At 38.5% G+C, this 10481-nt stretch overlaps 1 protein-coding gene across 1 annotated transcript; it reads left to right on the forward strand.

The window, feature by feature from the left end:
- Window positions 1–279: 279 nt before the first annotated feature.
- LOC148029925 (peroxidase 66-like) lies at window positions 280–2668 on the forward strand. The gene is made up of 4 exons (XM_087686208.1): window positions 280–727; window positions 942–1130; window positions 1350–1512; window positions 1735–2668. The coding sequence occupies exons 1-4, from the start codon at window positions 368–370 to the stop codon at window positions 2157–2159; spliced, it is 1137 nt and encodes a 378-aa protein (XP_087542334.1). The 5' UTR covers window positions 280–367; the 3' UTR covers window positions 2160–2668.
- Window positions 2669–10481: the final 7813 nt, after the last annotated feature.

Consider the following 10481-nt stretch of genomic DNA (forward strand, 5'->3'; position numbering starts at 1 on the left):
TTTGCAGGACGTCTCCCCAACCACATTTGGTATCGTAAGAAGGCCTCAACAAGATCATTTCTATTGAGGATTAAGGCTAGCTAGGGCACTCAATATTGCAGGCTGGCCGTCGTTGTCTCACGTGTGTTGTTAACTGATTGGCAGCACACGAGTTACGATCGGAAACCAGAGAGCCAACGTCAATCGTACATAAAGTGGACATGAAGGCAAGCTCCGAGCGGGGCGCCACGACTCATATAAAGAGAGACCCAGATCGCAATATTATAGACGTGAAGTGGATATTAGACTTGTACATGTAACATACCGCACATCCATAATTAGACGGCCTAGTGCTCATAATATCTTCTACGACTTATCAGTGTTATCAATGGCTAACCATCAGCTTCTGTCAATGAATAGCACTGCTAAGCATAATATGCCAGGTGCATCCGTTGTGCTTCTCATTGCCGCTGCCTCCTTTCTCTTCGGCATGATCCACCTAACCGGTAGCAGCACAGCTGCAGCTGCTGATCATCAACCCAGTCCTGTTCATGCAGCCACGTCGTCTCCTTCCACAGGATCGAGTATAAGTAGTACTGATCCGCCATTGCTGAGAGCAGATTACTACAAGCACAGCTGCCCCCATGTCGAGAAATATGTCCGCCACGCAGTCAAGAAAGCAACCAAGCACGACCCCAAGGCCCCTGCCGGGCTTCTGCGCATGCATTTCCACGATTGCTTCGTCGAGGTAATGATTGTATACTGTTACTCGATTTGAGTTGTATCGCTAGCTCGATCGAGGTACGTAACATCGTAAAATTATCTGGACTGTACAGTTGAACTTAAGCCTGAAATTTGATAAATTGACGCGAGGTACTCAACTTATAAACCTTCAGTTGCAAGGCGCTTATTATTTATTGCGCAGCAATTATCGTCTGATCGTCTTTAATAAATCGCTCCAGGGTTGTGATGGGTCCATACTAATCGATTCTACGGCCAACAACACTGCTGAAAAGGATGCCCCTCCAAACGTCTCTTTGCACGCCTTTTACGTCATCGACAATGCTAAGGCGGAGATTGAATCAGCGTGCCCGAATGTGGTGTCTTGTGCCGACATCCTTGCCATTGCTGCAAGGGATGCCGTGGTGCTGGTACTGTCTCAACAACTGATCCTTTTCTTAAATTTTGGTTGGCTATAGCGTGTAGTACGTCTCTTCTGCTGAAGATTAATGCAATGATCATAGCTTTCAACACCGCTAATTCTGACAGCCAGACTCTATCTAACGCTTGTGCCACCCCGAATTACTCGCATGCTATATTGGCAGCTCGTATATTCTGCTTCCTAAAATATCGTTCATACATGTTTGTAGTCTGGAGGGCCACATTGGTCTGTTCTTAAAGGACGCAAGGATGGAAAGGTTTCAAATGCATCAGCAACAAGAAGTCTGCCGGCTCCAACGTTCAATGTGTCCCAACTCATACAGAGCTTCTCCCTTAGAAACCTTTCAAAAGTGGACATGGTGACCCTCTCAGGTAAGTAGATCGGTATTGGTTGTTTTGCTGAACAGCACTGCTCTAGACGATTAAGAATCATGTTTACTCTTTCGTCATCCTCTTCCTAACTTTTGGCCTCACCATTGCACATCTTTTACCTAATCTATATGACTAGCGCTTTTTCCTTTGTCGAGGCTGACAGTAATGGAGTAGGACATTAATCATTTCACCATAACTCTAATTCCGTCTGCACAACTGCAGGAGGACATACTTTGGGCTTCTCCCATTGCTCTTCATTCAACACAAGGCTCTTCCACTTCAACAGCGTCGATGAGGTTGACCCCACCATCGACGACACATTTGCCCTCAAGCTTCGCAGGAGCTGCCCCGAGCATAGCAAAGACCATGCAGCGGGGGCATTCCTCGACTCAACTGCCACCAAGTTTGACAATCGCTACTATGTGGACGTTTCACAAGGAAGAGGAGTATTCTCCTCCGACCAATCCCTCTTCTCACAAGAAGTAGACCCGGAGATCAAGGCTTTGGTGTTGGAGTATGCCCGCAATGAGACTGCCTTCTTCCACAACTTTGTTACCTCCATGGTGAGCATGGGCAATGTTGACATCAAAACAGATGTTGATGGGGGAATCCGCCACAATTGCCATTTTGTGAATCCAGTGCCCTAAACTATCAAGCACCACCAATCTGTGACTACGTTGTTCGGATACAAAATAATCTCTCATGAAGAGTTGTTTTGCCTTGCCTTGGAAGTCACTCTCGCATCCATAGTCTATCCAAACAATCCAATCTCTTTAATTTGATGTTCTTTCAAAGGCCACCCTTTTCGTTAGGGTCACTATTTTAGTGAGGTAGAAAGAACCTTATTGGGACTAGTGTAGTATCCGCATATGTGACATTTGCATGAGCCTTCCTATGGTAGACACGTTAAAAGTGGACCACCAATAAGTATTTGATGCACTCTTATATGCATCACTTCTTTTCTTCTGCCTTTTTCCACGACGCATCTCACAACTGCAAGCATCCTTCATGACCCTCAAGCTTACCCAGCCACCTTTTTCACTGAACCTGTGATTCCTAGTTTGGTGATGAATATCTGAACTCTCATGCGTGTAAAGAACTACGTGTGCATAATATAAGGTACTCTCTCAAATGCACGTGCATCTAAGATTTATTGCATATAGTTGCAGTGGGTATCATGCTCAATGATGGTGTAAAATGTGCATCAACCCGACCCTTGGCATGGAAGTAATTGATAAAATCAAGAGACAACCCCAGAGTGTAGTGCATTTGACAAGTCTAACATGAAGTGCTTGTGAGTCCAAAATTGTCGTGTAATGCAAGAATATTAGCAAGGAAATATACTTGTTTCAAAATGTTCAGTAGCTACCAATTAACTCTAGGTTGAACGTGTTCAGAAAAACTCCAATCTCGATCAAGGCTATCAAGTTTCCACACTCACAAATCCAAACAAAATGAAAAAGAGAAAAAAAATCTAATTTAGACAAACAGAGAAAAACTAGCTAGAAAATAATAAAACAAATATTCACACAAACAACTAAGCTACAAAATCCTACCAATCTAAAGTTTTTCTAAAGGGTTTTCAATTTATGTGAAAGTGCTTGACAAGATTTCTTTTCTATTACCTTTTTACATCTTCGGTTTGTAGATGGAGAGTGACTAAGAGGTGCATTATTAAGTATAATGACTCTTAATGGTTTGGTTTTTGCTACTAGGGTTAATACAAATTAGAAAAACATTATGCTGGTTCATTCCCATTGTAGCAACGTATAAGAGCCATTGGTGCGTATGAAAAATCACCTAAGTGAAATATGTGGATATTCAATATGAGATACCTTCTCCCTAATCCCTAGAGAGTTCCCCAAATAGTTGACCAAAGCCCTTAACTCCTAGGCACATCACCATATAGTCCCCCCTTCCAAGAAAATTAGACTTAGTTGGACGTCAAAGTTCTAATTCTATTTTGGGAGAGTGGAAGCATTTGGAGGGTCATCATCCTAATAGAAATCTTGTGCCCATCTAAGAAGAGTCACTTTGCAATCTATCAAAAAAACGAGTAGCCAACCCTCCACTTAGTTCATGGGGAGTTCCATTGCCTCATGGACTAGTGCACTACCATTCTGTGTTTGCCTAGGGATATATTAGCTTGGGTTCTATCCTCTCAAAGGTGGTAACACTCTAATGGCCCTTCATAGAGTTAGGAAGCTAGGGACTTATCAATTCTACCTATCGATAGAGATTGACCGTTGCAATCGGACGCACCCACTTTTCTCAACATTCTACTTTAACATTCTAAAGACTTTTTGCTATTGTGATATGAAATATATAATTAGTGCTCTCTTTTTTCCCACATTACACAATGTTCCTTGGTACATCCCTATTCGAGTGGACAAAATTTTCCAACCAAGGATGGAACCTTCTAATCCCAAGAGACTAGGCTATATGTAGCATAACTCTCTTCAATATCTATGGGAGATTTATGAGATGAAAGCTCTCATGCTCTCATGCACCTCAACTATAGTCCTACATATTACCACTTAATCCTTTGTACTGCAAGATACATGAGTACTCTCTCTTACATACTCATATCCCACAACATGATGAACCTCATCCCTCAATGTCACTGCCCAACATCCATAACATGCTTATGACTTGTTGGCTTGGGTTTTCCCTTTAATGGTCATTTGCATTAAACAGTTTTTCTTTTTATGGTGCAAGATCGATCATAACATTGAAACAAAAAAGCCTTTTCAAAATTATTAACAATTTTTAAAATGTGTACCATGATATGTATAGTTCTATCCTCTCTTCATTTACTTAAATTCTCCTAATAAGAGTCTTTAAGCCTTCTGGCTAAGGGTTTCTTTAATTTTTAGGGTTTCACTTTAGGGTTTTCAAGTGACACTATTCCTAATTACTTTACTCTTGTGAACTTTGAAGTCTTCAAGCTACTTTGTGACCTTTCTTTTGGCTTATGGGTTATTCTTATCAATCTTACATTTTTTGTATTTAGGCTAGCATACATTGTTTTAAGATCGGTTCTAGCCTATATTGATCTACTTTAATGGTTCTAGCTCTATTTAAAATATAGAGAGCTTTTCCATAATCAAGAGATTAATTGTACATAGTAAAAATACTTACATATAATCTTTATAAACCACTGCCACATATGAATGCTATACTGGCAAAATTTAGTATGAAAATTTGGGTGGAATTGTTTAAGAATGTGAAACCCCATCATTGGAATACACATCGGTATAAGATCTATCTCAATATGGTTATATAAATGTTGGAATATGCAAAAAAATGTACACAAAAATTTCATGGGTATATACTAGTGCTTATATTGAGGATTATTCCAATGTGTGCAAAAAACACTACTAATGCATATACCAAAAGGTACAGTGAAAATAATTAGCAAGGATTCGGTCCCTTTCAAATGGCTAGACCCCTCAAATCCATGTGTGATATTGTGTTAAACATGGAATAATATTTCGACCTGCTGCACACTTCTTCTTTCAGTAATAAAAAATTATACACAATAGCATAACTTAACATAATGGCATCTTGAAGCATAATATAAGAAAAATCCAAAAGTGACCAAATAGGATTGTTCTTTGTATTACAATATGTACATAAATGTAGAGAAAGCTTTGAAAGCCAAACTTTATCTTACATACAAATTATGAGAACTACCCTTGCCAAAAATTTTCGATTTACTTGTGCTTGGTTTTGTCTTTGTCCTCAATGTCTTCTACATAAACAAATAAAATATCTTGCATATTTTTAATATGAAAAAAATCACAATGCTTATAGTTATAAATACATAAGCTCACTAAAAAATAGAAGTACATAAGCTCACATATTTGAATACTACAATTAAGAATCAAATTACACTAGAACTAATAGTGTTCTTGCATACCTTCATGTGTCATATGTGTCATACAAAGTATGGCCCATGTTGTAGCTCTTAGAAAACAATCTCATCTTTCGTAAATGAACTCTTTGTACACTTCCTAAAACTGAGTCTTCATAGAAATTGGCCAGTCATCAACAAGTACTAGTATCTTGATATTCAAGGAAGAGGACAAGGATTTAAGAATGTACTTTATTATTGAAGGTGAGATCCACCACTAGCTCAAACCAACCCAATGGTAGGTCTCAATAAAGTAAAGCATATTTGATCCACCATCACTATATGCAAGCATGTGTAGATGGACTAGATTTTCTTTCTAATATATTGTCATAGCCAAATTATTAAAGTTTACATATACTACATGTGAATCAAGTTGGACAATCCAACTATATCCTATGTGATAAAGAATAATGAGATGGCGATCCCATGGAATAGAGTCTCATAAATATTTGAACTATGCACACTCCATGTTGCTATCCTTAAAACAAGATTTGAAGATATTTCATGAAAACTCAAAGATTTAAGCCTTGGCCTCATACAATAAACAAACAAGTTGGAAATAAATATACAAATTAAACCCCAGATAGAAACAAAGAGGAAAAAATTTCCTAAGTCTAATTAAGAGCTATCTCAATATATATAACATACTCAAGGGTCGAAAGTTGATTATAGTGATTCTAGTTAATGGGATTTTCAAGCAAGAAAATTCTTTAAACTCGACAAAATAGCAAATGCATACATTTACTAGTAGCAATATAAAAATTGCATGTGAATTTTAGCTCAAAGTATATTTTTTGGAGCTCTTCTTGGTCAAAGGCTAAATTCTTGGGCTTGAAAGCTCAAAACACAAGCCATACATACAAAAATCTACATATTTTGACTTGAAATTCATCTTTCACCCACCTATCTCCAAATAAAAATCATGGGAATATCTTATTCTTTACCTTGGTCACTAGCTGGTGCGCAGATTGGTCGTAGATAGCTCACGTGGTGAATCCCGGAAGGTCCCCAAGAACAAAGTACTCTACTTTTTAGCACAAAAACCCATGTAAAAGCAAGCACGACAAGAGGCAAGAGACAAATTGGGTTCAATCTCCCCCATGCCTTGTGTGAGCGCTTCACAAAGTATGTATTTTATGTATATTTCCAATCTTCATGCTCAATAATAGCCCAATTACAAAAATATGACAAGCTTTTAGCTTTTGAGTTTGCTTTCTACAAAAATAGTAAAATAAAGCTAATGGACGGTGCCCATAGTGTCTGGCACGCCCAATCTCAATGTCCAAATAGAAATAATATATCCAGGCGCATAAGCGCATACAAAATAATAATAAATAATCGATGTCTCAATAGACATAACAAAATATAGGCGTGGCGCCTATCAAAATCTAGTCCAAGAGTCGAAAACTCGCTAGACTCCAATGCTTTCCTCCGCTACTGCTGCTATCTCTACACATCAACTGAAGCATTCACAATCGTTAGTAAAATAATACAATTAAACCGACAAAAGTGAATACCTAGCAGTCTTCAGCTACATAAATAAATCAACTGGTTAGAAATAAATCCTAACCTTAATTTATTACGAGTGCGCACTCTAAACTCATAAACGTTTATTAATTTAATATGCATTTTGCGGAATCACCCATGTACACACTAAATTAATGAAACGCTCGAAAAGGACAGGCGTCCCCATCAACTTCTCGCACAAAGAATCCTCTTTGCGTATGAGCCCCGGTCATCTAAGTTTACGGAATCCACCGTAAAACCTCACGGAATCCACCGTGGAATATGCCTCCTGGCATCATACCCCCGGGGTGGGATAGCAATTGACCTCAATTGCTATTAGCTCAATGTGGAGCTAACAGAGTGGGGAAAGCATTTAGGTCTCTAGCGTACATCCATTGTGCTTCCTCTACAGGATGGTTCTTAAATTTCACTAGATATCTAGAATACCTTCGGCCAGTTCTAGTGGTCATGTAGTCAGTGTCTATAATGGCTTGTGGTTCAAGTATTTCAGTCTCTTCTTCTAATAAAGGTGGGTTTTCATAGACAGGGTGGATAGGTAATTGGCCTCTAAATGGTCTCAATAAACTAATATGAAATGTATTATGAATTTTCCAATGAGATGGCAGTTCTAACTTGAATGCATTGTCATTAATCTTATGAATGATTCTAAATGGTCCGTAGAATCTAGGAGCTAATTTGACAACTGGATGTCTATCTACACTTTGCAGTCTACGCTTTTCTATTCTAAGCCAAACATAATCATCAACTTTGAAATTCATGGCTTGTCTTTTCTTGTTGGCTTGTTTGGTATATGATTGTTGGGCTTTAGCAATCATATCCTTTACCTCATCAAAAATAGAGTTATGCATAGTAGCAATATCATCGGCACTTTGTATTCTATTAGACAAAGATGCAACAGGTGTAGATAATCTATATCCATAAATAACTTCAAAAGGTGCTTTCTTTGTAGATGTGTGCGGTGTATTGTTATATGCAAACTGTAATAAATGTAAATGAGTATCCCATGTCTGAGGTTTAGAGATAGTGTATGCACGTAAAAGATCTAGAATGGTGCTATTTGTGGCTTCTGTTTGTCCATTTGTTTCTGGATGAGATGCAGATGAGAAATCAATCTTTGTGCCTAGATTTGCAAACAGTGTAATCCAAAAATTATTACAAAATCTAGAATCTCTATCTGAAATAATCACTTTCGGCAATCCATGGTTAGTAAAAACAGTTTTCAAAAATAACTGTGCTGCTTGTGATGCTGTTAAAGTTTTCTTACATGCAATAAAATATGCTTGCTTACTAAATCTATCTACAATTGTCCAAATCATGTCATGGTTAGATTTAGTATTTGGTAAACCAGTAATGAAATCCATAGATATATGTTCCCAAGGTTTAGATGGAATAGACAAAGGCATTAATAGTCCATACTGTTTACCATGATGTCTCTTTATTCTTTGACAAATCAAACATTCAGAAACAAAATTAGATACATCTGCATCCATATGCGGCCAATAAAAATCTTCAGTTAACATGCGTAATGTAGAGATGATACCTCTATGACCTTGATATGGGGGACAATGAATTTCATTCAAAACAAAAGATCGGAATGGAATAGTAACACACAGTCTCTTTTCAAAGAACATGAATCCATCATTATATGACAATGAATTAAGAGGAATGAAATTATTTTGAACTAATTTTTGCCAATCAGAATGAAAAGTAATATCCTGGTGATATGTGTCTTTCATGGCAATCAAAGAATCAAAAGATATGATAGAAATGTTATGAATTGCAGGTCTTCTACTCAATGCATCAGCAACTACATTTTCTTTTCCAGGTTGGTATTGAATGATAGGATGGAAACTTTGAATGAATGAAGCCCATTTGATATGACGGTCAGAAATTTGGGGTTGGCTAAGTAGATGTCTAATGCTTTGCTGGTCGGTCTTTGTCATGAATTCTGAACCCATTAAATAATGCTTCCATTGTTTTAATGCTTGGACAACTGCTAAGAGTTCATTGTCATAAGTGGAATATTTAAGCTCAGAGGGTTTCAGCTTAGAACTAGAATATGCTATTGGATGGTTGTCTTGCATTAGCACGGCTCCTATTCCTAATCCGCTAGCATCGGTCACAACTAGAAAGAATGGTCTGGTAAAGTGTCGGAAGTAGTAGTAGGATCATCCTCATCTTCAGTGAAATCTGGCATATCCTCATGCTCGTCTTCGTCCATAGCTCCAAGGTAGTTGATATGTGCTGATGGCTTCTTTGAATGACAATTTGCTACGAGATGCCCTGGCTGGTGACACTTGTAGCATACGATGGGCTTGGCTTTGGTCACATTATTTGCAATGGCTGGGAGTCTGGGTATATTTGGATTTGCTTGTGGAATAGGTTTAGAATTTGGATTGACAGTGGATGGTAATGCAGGTGGTTTAGGCCAATTCTTGCGGAAAGATGGTGATGAGAAACGACCTGGATTAAACCTTCTGAAATTGGAATTGAATTGTTTAGATCCATAATTACCGTTTGCTTGGAATGGTTGTGGTCGTTGATCTCTTCCGCGTAACTTATCTTCAGTGTCGTGGGCTAAGGAGATGGAGTCTTCGAGGGTAGCAGGCTTGAACATGTTCACTTCAGCATAGTAATGTCCAAGAAGTCCATACATATACTTCCGCTTATGTGTCGTCTCTGGTACGTCTTCAAGCATGCGTAGCTGTAGGAGCGCATTCCAAAAATGCTCTGTATACTGTGGAATAGGCTCACGATCGCGCTGTTGAAGTAAATCCCATTGCTTGATAGCCTTCTCATGAAATTGCGGTGGAAGGAAATTTTGCATGAACTTCTTCTTGAAATCTTCCCATGTAGCAGGACATTCTATGCTCTTGTGGACTACAGTCCACCAAAGTGATGCTCTGTCTATCAGATGATTAGTAACACACTTAATTTTATCTTTTTCGGAATAAGTTTCCTCATGGAAATAGTCATCAAACTAGCTAATGAATGATAAAACAGTCTTTCCTTCTCTTATGCCATTGAAAGTGCGAAACTTGAAACTTCGTTTACTTATCTTGGATTCCTTGCGAATGGTTTGTGCTTCAAGAGTGGCGTTGATGGTACGGCGAATCAAATCTTCAGCTTGAGGTTCTTCTTTGTCAGTGGACGCTCCTTGTAGCTTTGTCAATTGCGCTTGCAAGGCTTGCCTAGCTCTTCGCTCTTCTTCCAATTGCAGCATGATAAGATCCAACTTTTGTTCCATGGTAGGCTCAGGTAGATCGTCTTCAGTCATAGGATCATCCATATGTGGGGTAGTCATCCTGTAAAACTCAACAAACCTTTCTCACTCAAAATCAGTTAGCAGGATGAGCGTAGCTCAAATTTGGGGTTACAAGGCTATGTATTTTTGGGTATTTTCTTCTTCAGTTTTCAGAAATTCTGCAATATTTCTGTCTCCATTTGCTAAAAGTACTTCAACGAACTTGTAGATAGGTAGAACAGCTTGCTGCGAATAACTTTCCAGTTCAGAGTTTTTGCATAC

The sequence above is a fragment of the Lygodium microphyllum genome, chromosome 10, assembly GCF_053477565.2.
Source record: "Lygodium microphyllum isolate KBCC chromosome 10, Lygodium_microphyllum_v1.1.10, whole genome shotgun sequence".
Classification (NCBI taxonomy): domain Eukaryota; kingdom Viridiplantae; phylum Streptophyta; class Polypodiopsida; order Schizaeales; family Lygodiaceae; genus Lygodium; species Lygodium microphyllum.